Below are 18,493 nucleotides of genomic sequence, written 5' to 3'. Positions count from 1 at the left end.
GAATCTTTGGGTATGCTTCCCTCTGCTCTGCTCTGCGCTGCCACCAGTCTCTTGAGTAGAATATTTGCACATAAAGCAATTAAAAAATGTTTACGTTCTCTCCATCCCAAGAATCTTCCATTTTAAATGGAGCAGCTGCTTGTTAGCACTCGGTTCATTTTGAAACTATCTCCTCGTGTGTTGTGCTGAAACATACTGCACAAAAGTACATTTTTGCCAAATGCCCTGGGTTTGGGTGATGCAGAGTAACTTCTGTCACTCATAATTTAGCCGAATGGGGGTTGGGGAACGGAGCCATAGCACTGAGCCCACACCCCCTAATCCACTCAATTGAACTGTTTCCAGATCATGTCACACGAGCTCTTCTCCAGATTTAGTCTCCGGTTCTTTGGAAGATGATAAGATGGTAGCCTGGGTTGGAAGCATTTCCTTTTATTGTTCGTGATTAGAAGAATACTTGAACTCTGCTGGGAAGAGGTGGCATGTGTCTGTGATGAGCCGACGAACAGAACAGGAAGGACGTGTTGTGGAAAGGCAGATTTGACCACATAGGGCTCTCGTTTGTGAAAATACCACACACTGTCACCTCGACTTGTCCAGCCTCACACTGCAGAGTCCAGAGAACTCAAAGAATATTTGTAGAAACTTGGGTTCCTAGACATCAAAGAACTGCAATGAAAATACTAAAAAATAATTCAGGAGGTGCCAGGTGGAGGCTGGTTCTAAGATCTTGGGAAATGGAAGCCTCACTTGTGGAAAAGCTGCCTTGGACACCTGCTAACGTTGGGAGGCGGGCTCGAAGAACTCCAGTGCTCCAGGAAGGAAGCGCACCCCACCAGATCACGCCCCACGTAATACGGAAGCAGCCTCGTGTCCATGTCCTTTGGTTATATTTGCATATGGGAGGTGGCCCTGAGGATGTCCTCTCTGAATGGAGACCAAAAGCCCAGGTCAATGTAGCATTCTCTTTGTGTAAGCAGGGTTTGGTTTGCCTTTTATGCCCACGGGCACTCTGCTTGCATAGGCAGTTAACTAACTTCATGGAAAGGAGAAGTCTATCCAAGGAAAAGTGAAATATATTTGATCCAAATATAGTGAAGTGAAATACTTCAAGCCTGCCTTATTTTTATAGAGATCTTGAGACAAGCCACAGGTGCTGGTAGGTCATCAGACTTAACAGCGCCCCTGAAGACAGACGAGTAGCGGTAGCAGGAGCAGCAGTGGTAGTAATAGTCGGTGGGTGGGATCACCTTAATCAGCCAGTACACTGGGCTGACGGAGGGACTTCATTTAGGGGCTGGGTGTCACTTAGGTGATGGGTGGCTCTCTACTCCCACTTCTCCATGGCAAAGTGGGCAGGTAAATGGTTTCCTGTCAGTATTTGTCTTTGGTCTTTCATTCAGATCCTTGTACCCTACATCGGCAAGGTGGTGGATGGGGAAGGAACTCTTGGATGCTCAAGGCTGTTGTTTTATCCCTTGGCCACTCACATCTGGCGTTACTCAGAAGTTTGAGGCAGGATTTATTTGGACTAAATAAAAATGTTAGTTTCAAGTTCTCATGTTCAACATATTATTCACTTCCTAATTTTTAAATCTTAGATACCTTATCTAAACTGGGAAGTTTTTAGAAGGTATCAAAGGGTTCACTGTGGACCTTTTTACCCCCCTCCTATACATTACGTAAATATTGCAGGTTTATTTTATGACACGTGCTGACTAATATATTCGTGATACAAACCGTCCTTTCAAGGGAGGTCTTTTCTTTGTAATGTCACTGAATGCACTTTCTCTTTCTTGAGATTGTTTGTAATTGGCTGTAAGATATTTCTCAAAGACCTGGGTGCCCATATTCTGTCCAGAGAGCTTGTGAGGCTGCTACACTCCTGTTCCAAGTAACTACCAGCCATTGAATGTTTCTCATGCTTCAGGACCATGCATCTAGACCTAACATCCCACATTCATCCTCCATGGGGAGTATTATTAGCACAATTTTTTGGCACAGGAAACTGAAACACAGTTTTAAAAAATAAGTCACTGGCAGTCTCTCAGCACATGATGATGGTGCTAGGGCCACAAGATCTTTGACTCCAAAGTCAGTGTTCATTCTTACTTTTGCATACATTTGTAACTGGAAAAAATTTTAAATATAGAAAATTATAGAGAATGGTGAGAACAAAGACCCAGCTACTCTCCTCTAGAAGTGACAAAAATGTTAACATTTTGGCATATTTCAGATTTTTTCCGAGTAAAAGAAAACATTACAAAGAAGAGGTTCTTTTTACTTCTCTGATCTTTTTCCTCCTTCCTCCCTCCCTCTTCAGAAGCAATTTGGTCTGCATCTGGGCTGTATTTTGATGCTTTTACTACATACCTATGTATTTATTATCAGTATTTAGTTCAATTTATGTGTTTCAAAATGTATGTACATCCTTATTTATAATATATAAGTAGATATTATTGTATGTATTATTCAACTTACTCTTTTCCCCAGTTTTGTTTTTGATGTTGTTACATATAGGTCTACATTATTTATTTTAATGGCTCTCTAATACTTTGTTGTATTAATGTACTGTAATGTGTCCTGTTGATAGGTATTTAGCTTATTCCCAGATTTTTATTCCTTGACAAACCATGCCAAACACTCTCTTTGCTTCTGTAGTTATGGAGCATGGCTGGAGGAAGTAGGGCCATGCCAGGGCCTTGGGTTGGCAGTCTCCCCTTCACTAGACACTGCCCAGTGGGTCTCCGGAGCGTGCGTACAGTTCCACCCACTGGGAGGGTGGATTTCCCCACATCCTCATCACTTCTTGGCACTGTTGCACCATAATTTTAGCGAGTTGTGAGATAGTATCTCTTTTGTTTTAATTTTCACTTGCTTCAGCTTGATTACTGCTCATCACTGTGGGTGCTGCTGAGCATCTTTTCATTAGCTTGTTGGCCATTCAGGCTTCTGCCCGCTTCCGCCCTATCCTGAATCAGCTGTTCCTATCTTATCTTCGCTTTTCTGGTTATCTGGTTATCTTTTCTCCTGCTGGTTTGTCGGAATTCTGGATACTACCAATATTGATCATTTGCCAAAAAGTGTGTGGATGCTGTTATCTTCTCCCAGCTAATGTTTTTTGTTTGTTTATGGTCTCTTGTATAATGCACTCATTTTAAATTTTGGTATAAACTTATCAATTCGTTGGTATTGTGTTGTGTGTCTTGTTTGTTGCCATAGGATATTTTTGTGATGGTTTTAGAGTTTTTTCATCTTTATGTCTTGGATTATAACCCCCACCACACTCATACCCTTTATCTTTCTTACTCTTTTTCTCTGTAGCACTTAGCATCTTAGCATCCTATAATATATACTACGTTTACCTGTTTTGCTTACTTACTTATTTTCTGTTTGCCTCCACTAGAATGTAAGCTCCGTGAGGGCAGTGACTTTTTTCCTGTTTTGCTCTTGGATCTACTCCTAACATCTGGAACAGTCACTGGCATATCATAGGCGCTCAATAAATATTTGTTGAACAAATAAATAATAATCCATGTGGAATTTATTTTTGTCTATACAGGGTGAACAGGGTTGCATTTTTCTTTTCTTTTTTTTTTTTAATTCATGGAAAGTCTGTTTCCCTAACAGCATTTCCTGAATATTCCATCCTTGCCCCACTAATTTTTTTCATGGCACCTTTATCAAGCTAGCATTCTTTCCCTTGTGCCACTATCTTTAAATGTTCCTCTTCTCCCGCCCTGATGGGTCAGCCAAAAAACATTTTAAAAGCGCCTTTTATGGACCAAATGCAAAAATAGATAGGAGTTCTTGCCCTCAAAAGACCTTCTGGTTGACACTAAAACTTGTTAGAACTCTGGTCAACTATGACAAGTATTCAGCAAGGGTATGAGCTGTGTGCTTGGGCAGAGAAGCTGGAGAGGGTAGTGATTAGGTTCATAGGCCTTGAGTGAATTGCATCTGGCTTTGCATCCTGCTCCTCTCTTAACAAGGCTTTAGATCTTGAGCAATTCTCCAACATTCAGTTTCTGTATCAACAAAATGAGGACGATCATCATAGTCCCTGCTTCAGAGGCTGTTGTAAGGCTTGGCTGATGAAATGCGCACTGGGGCTTAGCACAGAACCCATAAGTGTTCACTAATGCTGGTGTGGGTGCACAGCCTTAGAGAGGAAGTGATGATTGACCAGGTCTTGCAGGATGGATTGGATTTTTCTAGGCAGGGACTTAATGGGTGGAAAAGGACATGCCAGACAAAATATAGAATAACAACAACAAACCAAGAGAAAACAAAAACACGGAGACCAGAAAGTTTAGGGTGGGTTCAGGGAGCTACCGGTCTAGTTTGACTGGCTTGTAGAGGAGGCTGGAAATGAGGTTGAGAGCAGTTGTGGGTTTGCACCCACTCAGCATCACACTGAGAAAATGTCCTGTGTTACCCTGCTCCACATTCCGTAGTGGTGAGTTCTGACTGGTTGGACTTGACCCCAGAGTGATGCCCCCCCCCCACCCCCCCGGCAGGAGGGAGCCGGGCAAATGGGAGGGGAGAGAAGCTGGAAGGGCAGCTTGGAGGTTCCCAGGGGAACCTGGGCTGGTGCAGGTGAGTGTCCACCTTCCAGAACACTTGAACCTTAGGAACATCTTAAAAACCACCATTGTTGAAGAGCCAGCCATGTCCTATAAGTGGAGCTGGACATTGCCATGTGCCTTATCTTACGTTAGCCTGAAACGGCTCCCTCCCTGGGTATTCCTGTTCCATGTAGGGTCTTTGGTACGTGGTAGTGCAGCTGTGGTAGAAAGCGTGGGGATAGAGACCTTAGAGCATCTTCTCCCTCCCACCTTCCTCCTCTACAGTCAGAGGGAAAAAGAACAGCTGGGAGACTTCCGGCCCCTACAAAGGCTTTGAAAAGGAAGATACGGGGTGCCTGGGCATCTCAGTAGGTTGTGTCTACCTTCAGCTCAGGTCATGATCCCAGGATTCTGAGATCAAGCCCCACATGGGGCTCCCTGCTCAGGGAGCCTGCTTCTCCCTCTACCCTCCTCATTCTCATATTGTCTCTGTCTCTGTCTCTCTCTCTCTTGTTCAAGTAAGTAAATAAATCCTTAAAAAAAAAAAAAAAAGAAAGAAAGAAAAGGAAGATACCGGCCAACCTGTTCCTCCAGCCTTGCCTGCTTCCTGGGCCATGTTGCCGTGATAGGTCATCATCCCCAGGAGGGCAGAAGCAAGCCTCTGAATGTCAGGGTGCTGAGAGAAAGGGCCAGGGGCCCGATGTCAGGGAGATGGAGGTTGAGATCGCAGCCCCGCCAGCCTCCAGCTCGGGTGACCAGCTGTCCTGGTGTGCCTGTGGATGAGAAGCTCCTGGCCCAGGGACTCCAGTGCTAAAGCCCCGGGCAAGTTGGGATGAGCCGGTCACCCCTCCCTCACGCCCTTGGCAATCAGCAGGTGCATCCTGCCTCGGGGGATGTGCCTGTCCCTTTATTGAACTGACTTGGGCCTTTTTCTGCTGCCTGTCCTCCTCCCCGGGATGTGAGGTCCGTGAAGATGGAGAGCAGGTCTTCCTGGCTGCCTGCTGTGCTCCCAGCGTCCAACACTGGGCCTGATGCACAGGTGATCCCAGGTGACCGCTGCGGGAATGCCAGGTGACGAAACTCTAGGAGGCTCAGTCTCCTCCTCTGGCAGGGAGAACCACTGCTAGGGTTGTTCCGGAGGTTAGTGAGCAAACCCAGCAACCGGCCTGGGACCCAGGGCACCCCTCTGTCTTCCTTCCCAGTGGCACATTATTCCACCCTCTGGTTGGAAAGCCAGTTTATTCATCCTTCCGGAATGTTTACACGGCCCTGTCATGTTTAGGCACCTGGAAGAAGTGGGGTGCTATTCCTCTCCTTAAAGAGAAGTTGGGTTATCTTTAATATAAGATAGAAATCAAACCAAATTGGATTATTCTACCTCAGAAGCCAGTTTCAACTGATCCTTTTGGATGGTATCGTTCTATTATTATATATTACTTCAAACTTAATAGAAAAAATTGATTAAAATAGGTGCCCTGTTCATATCTAGCCTGGCTGAATGCCACAAGACACATTAATTGGAAATGAATTTCTACAAACCCAATCAAGCATCATGAAGATGACAAATGTACCTTTTTCCCTCCGTTCCTTCATTGATTTTTCATTTTCCCCACTCAGAGCTTCATTTAGCAATTTTTCAGTTTCGTTTTGTTGTGGTCTTAATTCATTGCCTTCACTCCCCCCAGAATGAGATAATGTACCTTGTCCTTTTTAAACTGTTCTTTTATGTTGCATTAGTGCAGGGCAGATTCTGATCTTGTCCTATCTGCCTATGCTTTATTATTTTTTAGGAAAAGCGGGTAACTTTATTATTTTTTAAATTCTTACTGCGGTGGTTTTTATCAAGGAGAATGCACTTTAAAAATACAATAACTATGAAATTACCGTGTTACAAGACCTCCGAGATATAATTAAGAGCAGCTGTAGCAAACATGAAGAACCTTTTCTGAGAAAGAGTGGAGAGTATGCATTCTCATTTCTCCTCTTATGTGAAGATCGAGCAGGATTTCCTATTTTGCTAAGGGGAATGAGGACAACGATTTTTGAGATCACACAGGGGGAACAAGAGTTTGGGTGGCAAACAAGGCCCGGTCAGGACACGAGGAGGCAAAAAGAGAAGGTGACTACATGCCTGAGTGAGCTCTAGAAGGTTCTTGGCTGTCCTGTTCAATGCCTGCTCTGGCCAATTCACTGGGCCTCTAGGGGGGTTGAAAACAATAATAAGAATCTTCAAACTGTTCTTCTTGTGAACTTTTCAAATATTCTAACAGCACATATTTCCCCTGAGAAGTCAACAAGGACTCATAATAAAGTATCCTATTGCTTTACTATAATTCATAGCTATGATTATCTCATTTTGATTATTAGTTTTAATTGGCAGTTACTCATCTTTGATACATTTTTCAGTGGAAAGATGAATTATTTCTTCATAAATGTGGTTTAAAGCAGAAATCATTTTGAAATGAGGGTCTGTGGGAAAGAGTAACAAATCAGAGGTGTTGGTGATAGAGGTAGGGAGTTTTATTAACACGTGGTCAGCCTTCACAATACGCATGCACACACACATGCACACAGCCCTCTACCCTGATTTGAAGTAAATGTGCCTGTGGGCCTTAATTGGATATTCCTAAAATTTGAATGAAAGCAAAATTAAACAAATTTCAAAGAAAATAAGTCTGTATCATAAACTTAGTTTGCAATGAAAAAATTAATTCCCTTTTCCTTGCTAGGTTTTAATGTGATTTGATATGATCATTGGTTTTAACATACCTTCTAGAATTATGCTCCATTTTGGTGTGTTTACTGTTGTATTTAAGGCATTTTTCAGATGCATGTATATTATCATCTGCCTGCTAGTAACACACAATACCCTAAAGCACAGTTTTTAAAAAATAACGTATCAAGTGCTGTCTAGTATTTAAGACTTCTTTGCTGCTGCATTTCTTATTCATTAATTTCTCTTCACATCCCCAACCTCAGTGGTGAGTTATGCATCACAAGTTTCACCCAGTCGGGTACTGTTCACATAATTCTAATTATAGGGCTGTATCATCTTCTGACACTAACCTGAAACGACCTGTGACCTATATGTCTCTCACTAATGGGAAAAAAAATTGCAGGAAGCTGAGAAGCCTCTCAACTTCTAGGGATTGCTCCCAATCCATAACAAGACCTTACTAAAATTTTGTACAGTTTCACTTTGTTCTGGTTGACATACAAGCCCTTTTCAAAAGCAATCGGAAAGAGTCCTTTTGCTATAGTGATGATTTTTTTCCAAAAGCAGGTTTATAAAATTGTGTGGATTGACACAAACGATTACTTCTTCGAAGAGAACAGTTCTTTTAAATTTTTTTTTTTTATTTATGATAGTCATACACAGAGAGAGAGAGAGGCAGAGACACAGGCAGAGGGAGAAGCAGGCTCCATGCACCGGGAGCCCGATGTGGGATTCGATCCTGGGTCTCCAGGATCGCGCCCTGGGCCAAAGGCAGGCGCTAAACCGCTGCGCCACCCAGGGATCCCAAGAACAGTTCTTTTATATAAGATCATTGATACAGTAAACACCTGTGAGTGTGCTGTTGAGTGCAAGGGAAAGATGTCAACAAAGGATGGTAGGAGGAGTCAGGTGTCCTAACAGGGTTTATTCAAAGGACTGAGGCAGAAGAGAAGAGGGAGGCATGAAGTTAGCCTGGAAGCCTTGGGAGCTGCTCGTGTGGGAGGTGACCACTCAGTATAACAGCAGATTTCCTGGTGGAGAGTAGGGTGGAAGCAGCAGCCTGTGCAAAGGCCTAGAGGCAGGACTACTGTATGTCTGTGGAATGCTGAGGATGAGGAGGTTTAAATGTAGAGTTCATCTGGGACAGGACAGGCTGAAATGATAGTGGGACTGTAGCAGGAGAGCCTCATACCCATGCTAGAGAGTTTGAATGTTAGAAGCTTGGGAGGGTTTTTAAGGAGGAGGTGATACATTCAGCATCTCTGGAGGTAGGTCTAGAAGTCAGTATTTTGTGAAAGCTCCCGCTAGGTGATTCCATTGTGTGGCCATGGCCTCGGGATTGCTTAGTTCAGATCACCTAGGGAGGTAACTCCATGGTGGCTAGTGTGAAGAAAAGCCATTAACTAGAGGATACCCCTCTGCCATGCCCGCCCCCCCCCCCCCCCCGCCAAGTGTCACTTTAAATATCAAACTGGCTGTAGGCTTAAGAGGTCTAGTGTCCTGAATGATCATTAGGCCATAAGACATATGTTGAGTTTGGGTTACAGAAAACCTGCCTGCTGAGACAAAAATAAGAACAAATTCTATTCACATTAGTTAAGAGGTTCCAGATTTTACCAAGACAAGTTTCTTCTGTTGTTCTATAAGGGGGTCCACTATTTTACACTGAAATTTAACTGTTGTGACAAGATTATGTTCCTATTAAATAAAATGGATTAGGTCTGGAAAATAAGTGCTTCTAATTTCTCATTTCCTGATGCTCTGATTTGAGCCTGGTGGCTTGGGTCATTTACTACCACCTGGTGACAGCTAGGCCTAAATGCAGCTTCATGAAGAAGACACGAACCTCAAGGTCAAATTTACAAGCTTTTAATGTATGGAAAAGAGCAAAGGTTGCCTGTCAGCTGCATGGTACCCTGGAATTTGGAGTGGGCCCTGATTTTGAGGGTGCTTTTGGGGCCACGTCCACCTTGGTTCATCAGGGCCTCCAAGAGGCTGTCCATCCAGACAATTTTGTCTCTGAAGTCTAAGAGATAGATTGTTGAGAGAGATGGATGGATGGAGTCACTGATTCATTTGTTCGTTATCTGAAAATGTAAAGCTGATGGAGGTCCTTAACTCTCAAGAAGCTCACAGTCTAGTGGGGGACAAACGCCAGTAATGACACAGTAGTAGCTAGATTTGAGTGTTTACCATGTGCTGGGCTCTACAGGAGGCAATATTTGAAGGTGCTTTGAAGCCGGCAGTCGGGATCCCACCACTTTTCACCCAAAGGTATGATTTAGAGATTGTGCCTCATGATGGATGTCTCATAGGAAGATAGGAAGACACGTGGGATGCGCTCCAGGGGCAGATTCCAGGGGGACAGATTTGGGATTCAAAGCTGGCACCCCTTTTAGGGCGTGAGGGCCAAGCCAGGCACTGCCTGCCATCCTCGGTGTCCCTTTTTCTCTAATCTGAACGCCCTGGTCACAAGGGTGTACCGTGCAAGATGCTTCTGTAAGGAACGCTCGAGGAAGGAAGCAAGTGCAAGGGTGCAGCATTCACCTAGCAAAGAGCACGATCACTTCTTGAAGCTTTGGTTGCTGAGAAAGGCGAAGCACCCCCAGATCCTTCCCCCAGCTGTTGTGTCTCCGTGCAAGGAGGTGACTGCTCCAGAACCAGCCCGCTGTCTTCTGAGAACTACCACAATTCCCCTCCCTCAGCATCCTCTAGGTGGCATCTCTGCCTTGTATCTACTTTAAAAATTTATTATTATTATTATTTTTTTTTTGTATCTACTTTTTAAAAAGAAAATCCTCGGTGTCTTCCTATGAACGGTTCATTGGGGCGCCTTCGACCACATCTCTTGCTTCTCTGGACTCACCAGCCACTCCCATTACTGCAGAGATGGTGAAGCAGGTGTATCCAGAGCCCATTTTTGTGTTATTTGAGGAAATTTACCCCAACCTCCTTGGAACGCTGTAGCTAATTTCACTACCCATCTTGCCTCTCCTTTAAAGAATGAAAGTCAATTTTCAAAAAAAAAAATCTTAATACTATAGGAAGGAATGAAAGAGGAACGCTGGAAAGGATGATTTTTGAAAACTAGTCCTACAAATATCGAAAGAGAATTTAAAGAAACTTTCCTTTTGCCCAGAATCCTGCCCCAGCCTCAGTATGATTTCGTTGATCTAACTTCCAGCTTTTACTTCCAGTCGTTGCAAGCTTTGGTTTTTGGTTTTGGTTTTGTTTTCTTCCCTCGAGGCTTTTCGTAAACACTTTTACATTCTGCAGTACATTTGTTTGTAGTGTCTGTGTCGTATATTCCATCAAATTGATATTCCATAACGTACTAGCCGATGCTTTAGTGCTAGACGTTAAGGTTATTTCCAATTTCTATTATAAATAATAGGAGCAAGAACATCTTTGTATATATAGCTTTTTTCCTCTGTGTCTGAATTATATCCTTAGGATAAATTCCCAGGAGTGGGATTAGTGGGTCAAAGGCTATGAACAGCTTTATGGCTCTTAATATTTATTGCTAAATTGCCCAAAGGGTCATTCTAATTTACAATGCCACCTGCAACACACGAGAGATGCTGCTCCTCCCAGCTCTTTCAACACTGATTTCTTTAGCCGGTAGTTTTGGGCAAATTTAATCATTATTAAAGGGTAACTTGTTACTGTTTTTAATTATAATATTACTAATTATTATCAACATTGGACAGTTTTTCTTAAATGTGTTTCTTATTATACTCTGTTTCATGTGGCTTAATTTTTACGTGGGAGGATTATATTTTTTGACACTGGGTGGAATTGAAAGTATTTTATCATGAAAATGTCACATGCACTCAGGACAGAGAGATTAATCGATGAAGCCCCTCAGACTCATGACCAGATTCAACAAATAGCAAAACTTAGCTCTATTTCCCTTTCCTCTTTCTACCCTGCGTGTAGTAATTCTGAAGCAAATCCCAGACATTCTGTTTATGTTTCCTGTACACTTCAGTATCCATCTCTAAAACATATGGACTTCTTATATGCTCATAATGCCACTGTCACACCTAACAAAATTAATGATAATTCTTTGGTATCCATTAATACCAATCTGTCCTAAAATTTTCTGAAATGTCTTTAAAATGGCTTTTTTTTTTTTTTTAACTGAAGCTTTGTTTCATTCAGCATACAGAGAAGCCCATTTGTTTGGTGGTTATGTTTCTAGAGTCTTTTAACCTAGAACATGCTTCTCCTTGTTTGCCCTCCTCCCCTGCCGGGTTTCCTGCATCCAGTGACATTGCAGGAATGAGTCGGTTGTCCTATAAACATGCCCACGTTCTGGATTTGACTTTCTGTTTATTAGCTCTAGCAGTTTGGGGAGATTCAGTTTGATCTCTCCTGCAGGGGGGAAGCAGGAATACTTCGTGGTGGTGGTGCTGTGCGATTTACTCTCTCTGTCCTTGGTGACATGGCATGTCTGCTTGTCCCACGTTGGGTGATGCTGAGGCTGATCACGGATTCAGATGGTGACAGCCGAAAACACAGTTGTAAAGTTCCTCATGAGCCCGGCCCTCATGGGAACAAACATTCCCTGATTGTTTCATCTGTTAATTCATCTAGTATAACGAGCCAGTTATTTCCTAGGGATTGCACAAGGGTGATTTTCTAAATCTCTCATTCTTTCCCCATTTATTAACTGGAATTCATCTGAAAAGGAAAATGTTTTCCCTCATTAACTGGGATTTTTTTTTAGTAATCTCAAAATGCAGTTTGCACCAGAAGGGCAGGCTTTGTACTTTATTCTGTCTCTAAGTTGCCAACTTTCTAAAGCAAGGAGTTGGTTCCCTAGTCATTTCCAATGCTGGTGCTGTTGGTTTTTGTTTTTGACAAATCATGAAATACTCAGGGTGTTAAAAACATATTTATTCCATGCGCTTTGCTCAGTTACATTTATTATTCTTTTTGATGCTAAAATTGTCCCAATCCTTGGCCTAAGGGAGACCCTGCATGTATTTGTTTTCAGGCACAACAAGGTATCTTGGGTTCCCCTCGTATATTTTTGCCCCCTGAAATGAGCTGTTCCTCCAAGATGACCTGTGTTTCATTGGTGAGGGTTAGTATTTAGATGCCACCATCTGGATATATTATGTGCTTATTGTTTTTATTTCTAAGTTTCTCAGCCAAGCAGAGTTAGGAAATGCATATTTAACAAGTGAAAGTAAAATGCGTTCAATACTGGTATTTTCATTTCAAATTTAACAAAACTTTAAAAAAAAAACATTTCTTTGATTTCACACTTGTATTTCCTTCTCTTCCATTAAAAACCTTGGTTCCAAACATTATTATACTTTAATATCTCAAGTCTCAGAACAATACCAGCATTATTACCAACAGTTTTTCTAGTGAATAAGAAATTTCTTTGCAGTTCTGTTTCTCTTTAGAATACATTAGCTTGTTCTAACGTTTGAGTTCTTTTCACCAATTTGATATACAGTTAAGTTCCTTTATTTCAATTTGTTTTCAGGTATTTGGATTCATTTTTCTTTTTGGTTTTATTTTTTGAATCTGTAAAAATGTGCTTTCAGAACTAAATGTTGGTAACAAGGTATGATCAAAAAAGTCTTTTGGGGACGCCTGGGTGGCTCAGTGGTTGAGCGTCTGCCTTTGGCTCAGGTCATGATCCCGGGGCCCTGGGATCGAGTCCTGCATTGGGCTCCCTGCTGGGAGCCTGCTTCTCCCTCCCAGTGTCTCGGCCTCTCTGTGTGTCTCTCATGAATAAAATTAAAAAAAAAAAAGTCCTTTCTTCTGCCTCCTCTAATTTCCTCCTTCCCCTATTGGCAACTATTTCTTAATAATTAAGTCTTTTATCTTTGCAGAATTTCTTTTTGCAAATACATATGCATTCATATATCCTCATCTGTTTTTTTTTTTAAGATTTTATTTATTCATTCATGAGAGACACACACAGAGAGAGGCAGAGACACAGGCAGAGGGAGAAGCAGGCTCCATGCAGGGAGCCCGACGTGGGATTTGATGCCAGGTCTCCAGGATCACACTGTGGATGTGGGCTGCCTCGAAAATTTAAGCTGAACAATTATTTTACATAGAATTGCATCTGCATCTCCCAAAGCATACTCTCTGGAACATATATAGGATGTTAAGGAGGATTACACAGCAAAATCAGTGTGGAGATGTTAGGTTAAACAAACCTAATGAGATGTGACTCCAAAATCATGTGGCCACAGAATCCTCTATTCCAGGAAGCATCTCGTGTTAACACTGTTCCATGGGACACAAAGAACCAAAGTGTGGGTTCTATTTAAACGAAAACCAAAAGCATCTCTTCTGATTGATTAACTTCTGCTTGTACAATTTTGTGTTTATTAACAATTTCTAATTTCTTTCTAGATTGAATCGTTAAAGAAAAAGGTGCAGCAGAAACAGCTCTTGATATTGCAGCTTTTAGAAAAGATCTCTTTCTTAGAAGGAGAGGTAAGACGCTATGTTTCTTTAAGTTGGTGTCTTCTCTACCATTAAATTTTATGTTGCTGAGCCTACCACCGACACTTAATTAAAAATATGGCTATTTCCTGGCCTTATAAAATTGATTGAAGGTTAACTGCCAACACTGAAAATGAGATTCTGACAGCTAGTTTTTCTTGACCACCTGACTCTCCTCATTCCAGCCTGCTGTGCACCTCTGCTTTTTGGCTCTCATTTTTCTCATTCAAGAATTTTCTTAGCCAGTCTGATAAGCTGTTGAATAACACTTGATAATTTTCCACGTTTATGTAATGCTTTATAGCTTATGAAGTATTTTCATGGACATTCCTCACATGATTACCTCAGTGACTTTAAGAAAGGCGAGAGGAGAATCGTTATCTTTATATTAACAATGTTTCAGAATGAGGCACAGAGAAGGCAGGTGGCTTTGCTCATGGTCTCCCAGCTTAGTTAACACCAGAGCCAGGCTGAGAGATGGGGTCTGAATCCGCTGCTCTTCTGTGACACTGAGTCAGCAGGTTAGAGGTGACTTAATGTCACCTGAACCCTTAAAGATATTTAGCCTTCCTGACTTTCTGGATTTTTTGAAAGTCATTTTGAATATTTGGTATAGAGTCCAGAAAAGGAAATTATGGAGTTGGAAGCACCTTAAGAGCTTAGGTATTAACAGAAGGAGAAGCCAACATCTATTTGTTCTGAAGGCTCTTTATTAAGAGCTTGGCATTGAGCCTCTTCCTTTTGAGCCTCATGAATCTCTCCTTGTCTATGCCCCTCAACATAGCTCTTCCCCCAAGGGAAACAGCCCAGGAGACAGTGATGAAGTCAGGGGACGGGACAGAAATGTCATTTGTTAAGCACCTGGTATTGCTGGGCGCTGTTAATTGTTCTCCACATCCTTTGTATAACATGGGGGCTAAGCGCAGAATCAGATGTGCCCAAGTTTGAACCATAGATGTGCCTTTTATTAGCGGTGGAAAAAAGTAGCAGTGCCCACCAGCTCTCTCCCTCCCTGCGGCTGTGCCACTCAAGCCAGCTCTCCTCCTGGTAGATTATGAAAGCCCAAGGGGATGTTGTGCATAGAGAACAGCATTACACCTGTGGGTGCTTGTTTAATGCTCCATTTCTTAAACTCATCTCATGCCCAGACCCTGAGATGTGGATATTATTGGTCCACTTAATTGATTTGGTTGGTGATCCCAGGAAGCCCCAGTAGAGGACGGGGGCAGAAACGAGTCAGGGAGAGGACAGTGCCTTGCTGAAGAGGCTGCCAACGTGGGCAGCTGCAGCTCACTCCATCGGGAGTCCCTAGGACATGCTCCACACTAGCCTCTGAGTTGTCCTTACCCAAAGGTCAGAGAGCTGGGCATTGATCCACTAACTCCCGTCAGCCATTGGTTGAGGCCTGCTCCTGGGGGATGCATCCACTGTGGCCTGCCCTCAGGGCCAGCCAGACTCTGGTGGTTTGAGGAAGCCCCCAGGTAAAGAGTCACAAGTGGCATGTCAGGAAATGGTGAGTGTCCAAAGGGTGTGGGTGGGGCCAGCAGCATCTGCTATGTATATCCAATAAGCAAACTTGGAGAACCAGTTTCCCTTGAGCATTTAAACACTGACTAAACTTTGATTAAATACTCATAAGCTATTTAAATCCCACTATGAATGTAGTATGGCTGATTCCTTTTGATCACTTCCTGTAGCCACGTAAACAGCAGATAAAACACATAAGTTATATAATGATGAGATTTAATATATTTATACTTTAACGTATTCTAAAATATTAAATATCTTGTGTTTATTTCTTCATTGTTTCTGTTCTTTTTTTTTATATATATATCTTACCAAGGCTATTGTTTTACTTATTTCAGTGTGTTCTTAGAGTTAACATCATTGTACCACTTTCTAGACAGGTGCGCTAAGGTTAGAGGGTCCTGATTCTTGGGGGGGGGGGGGAGGGATAAGGGTACACTAGGCTTCAAGGTGATTCAGTCAGGACCCTTTATCATCATGATGCATTGACCTCGCTTTCAGAACAGAACTCATGTATTCCTCATTAATACTTTACCACACTTTGTTGTGTCAGGTAGATGTTTCACCTCCTAGAAGATAAGAGATGGCTTTTGAGTACTTGGTTTTCTTTTTCAGGCTGTTTGACTAGTTTATGTGACAAACACACTGCTGACTGTTGGCTCCTTGTTAACTGTATGTGACCACTAATGGCAGTGGATCTCTGCTGATCTTTCCACCTGGTGGTTGTAGGGTTACCAACGCCAAGCAGTCTTTCCATGGGGCCTAAGGTCCTGGGATGACCCGACTTATGATTCATTTCGTTACTCTTTCTTACTTGACACAGAAATTTCATAAACGAACATATAATTAATACTCTATAAAAGAGATGACATCACCGTAGATGTTGTATCTAGTTTTAAAAATCAATATAAATTGTTACCTTGCTTATTATGGTCACCTGTCTTTTCTATTAAAACTATCTTTGTGTATACTTTCTATTAACTTTCCCTTTGAGAGACACTGTTGAACACAAGGCATTTCTTAGATTCACCTTGTTTCTATAATAATAATTTCCTTCTCCTTTTTTTTCTTTTTTAAAGATTTTATTTATTTGTTCATGAGAATACACAGAGAGGAGACAGAGAGAGAGAGAAGCAGAGACACAGGCAGAGGGAGAAGCAGGCTCCACACAGCCTGACATGGGACTCGATCCCGGGTCTCCAGGATCACACCCTGGGCTGTAGGCGGCGCTAAACCGCTGGGCCACTGGGGCTGCCCCTCCTCCTTTATTTTTGATGCCCAAATTGTCACACCTCAGATGGGGAGAGTTCTCCTACATCAATTTCTTTGCCTGTGCAGCAGGGTTCCTGGTGCTTCTGGATTCATTCTTGCCTCCTCGTTTTTGTCCTGTTTCAAGATACAGTATTGGCTTGTCGCCAAGGAGCCCTGGTTCATTTTACTGGCAAACTATATTGAAAACTACCTGGATGTGAGAATTGGTCATGGCTAAAGCCCTGTGCCTACTGTTAGGCTAATTTTAGTCCTGACAGAATTGGGGGAAGTACATGTCTTTTTAAGATTACGAAGGGGGCACCAAGGTGGCTCAGCAGCTGAGCCTCTGCCTTTGAGTCAGGTTGTGATCCCAGGGTTCTGGGACCAAGTCCTGCATTGGGCTCCCCATGGGGAGCCTGCTTCTCCCTCTGCCTATGTCTCTGCCTCTCTGTGTCTCTCGTGAATGGATAAATAGAATCTTAAAAAAAAAAAAAAAGATTACTAGTCACACATTTTCCAAACTTATCTAATTATATCGTATTACAATACAGGATTCTGTTGGCCACTAAGAATTTCTGTGCTTTTGGCCGGTTCTCACGCCACTAATTTTTATACCACATCTTCCCACCACCTGCTTTAAACCATAATGATGCCAAAGGTGGTATTCCAGATATCTTTGAGAAGTTTTGATAGACATATCTGGTAGCCTTTTATATCCCACCTTATTAATAAAGTAGCTACCTTTTGGGATCCCTGGGTGGCGCAGTGGTTTGGCGCTTGCCTTTGGCCCAGGGCGCGATCCTGGAGACCCGGGATCGGGTCCTGCGTCGGGCTCCCGGTGCATGGAGCCTGCTTCTCCCTCTGCCTGTGTCTCTGCCTCTCTCTCTCTGTGACTATCATAAATAAATAAAAATTAAAAAAAAAAAAGTAGCTACCTTTTACTAAGTGCCTAATTGCAGACCCTGGAGTTAGGCTGCCCGAGTTCAAATTCCCAGCTCTGCCACTTGCTAGTTGTGTGATCTTGAGTAAGCTGTTTAACTGCTCTGGGTCTCAGTTTGCTCATCTGTAAAAGGGAGTCTTCTCTAAAATGGTGTCTTCTCCATAGAGTTGTTAGGAGGATTAAATTAGTTAATACTAAGTGATTTGAAAAGTACATGGCTCACTGTAAATGCCATATGTGTTTACTGTTTTTCCAATTGTCCAGGCCCCAGGGTCTCCTTTCCTTGTCACTGATACATATTTCTTCCTCCTCCTTTTCCTCTCCCACCTTCCTTCTTAAAACAAAAAATGTGGATCATTTTGGTCTCTGAATCCAACATTTGAACTTACTGATGTTTACTCATTAGATTTGGAACCCTCCACCCCAACCAGATCCCTAGAAGTTTGCTCTAGCCTGGCCCCATCACACCACATTTTTATCAACCAATTCAAAATCTTCCTGACATAAAAATATGTCCATTCTTTCTTCTTTTTCTCTCAACAATACTTTATTTGCCCACCTTTTGAAGAAGGAATATCCCATTCCCTATTTCCTATATAGAAACTGTTACTAAATTGAAATTATGCTTTATAAGTATATAAAGTTGGTCAGCTGTCTGAAACTCTGATGTGATTCCATTCCATTTTTCACTGCTGAAAATCCTGAACTTACAGCAGAATTCCAAGGTCAGAGGAAAGGAGTCACATGTCTTGGTTTTGTTCATCCTGCATTTAATGCATGTTGTATGGTACATAAACCTCTCAACGTGTCCGTTGTGCATTCCTGGGACTATTATTAATTTTCCAGGGTAATAGTGGGGCAGCAGCACCAGGCACCAAGGCTGCACGTATGCATTTTATTGGACACACATTTTTGTTTAGTGCCTGTGCTCCAGCTCCGGCCTCTCCCTCCCCTGAGCCTGGGGGAGTTGGGGGAGGAGGTAGCTGCCCTATATTTGTGACATAACTTCCA

The 18,493-nt window shown here is 42.5% G+C and overlaps 1 protein-coding gene across 1 annotated transcript in view; it reads left to right on the top strand.

Annotated features, from left to right (window-relative positions):
- The window catches only part of LOC121484218 (myocardial zonula adherens protein), an 86,522-nt gene that overhangs the window by 51,241 nt on the left and 16,788 nt on the right, over positions 1-18,493 (top strand). The window contains exon 11 of the mRNA XM_041743114.1: positions 13,672-13,755. Coding sequence (XP_041599048.1) covers positions 13,672-13,755 — 84 coding nt within the window. The remainder of the gene's footprint in view (positions 1-13,671; positions 13,756-18,493) is intronic.

This window comes from Vulpes lagopus, chromosome 2 (genome assembly GCF_018345385.1).
Source record: "Vulpes lagopus strain Blue_001 chromosome 2, ASM1834538v1, whole genome shotgun sequence".
Classification (NCBI taxonomy): Eukaryota; Metazoa; Chordata; class Mammalia; order Carnivora; family Canidae; genus Vulpes; species Vulpes lagopus.
The sequence above is the reverse complement of the archived record's forward strand: the minus strand, read 5'-3'. Positions and strand labels throughout refer to the sequence as shown.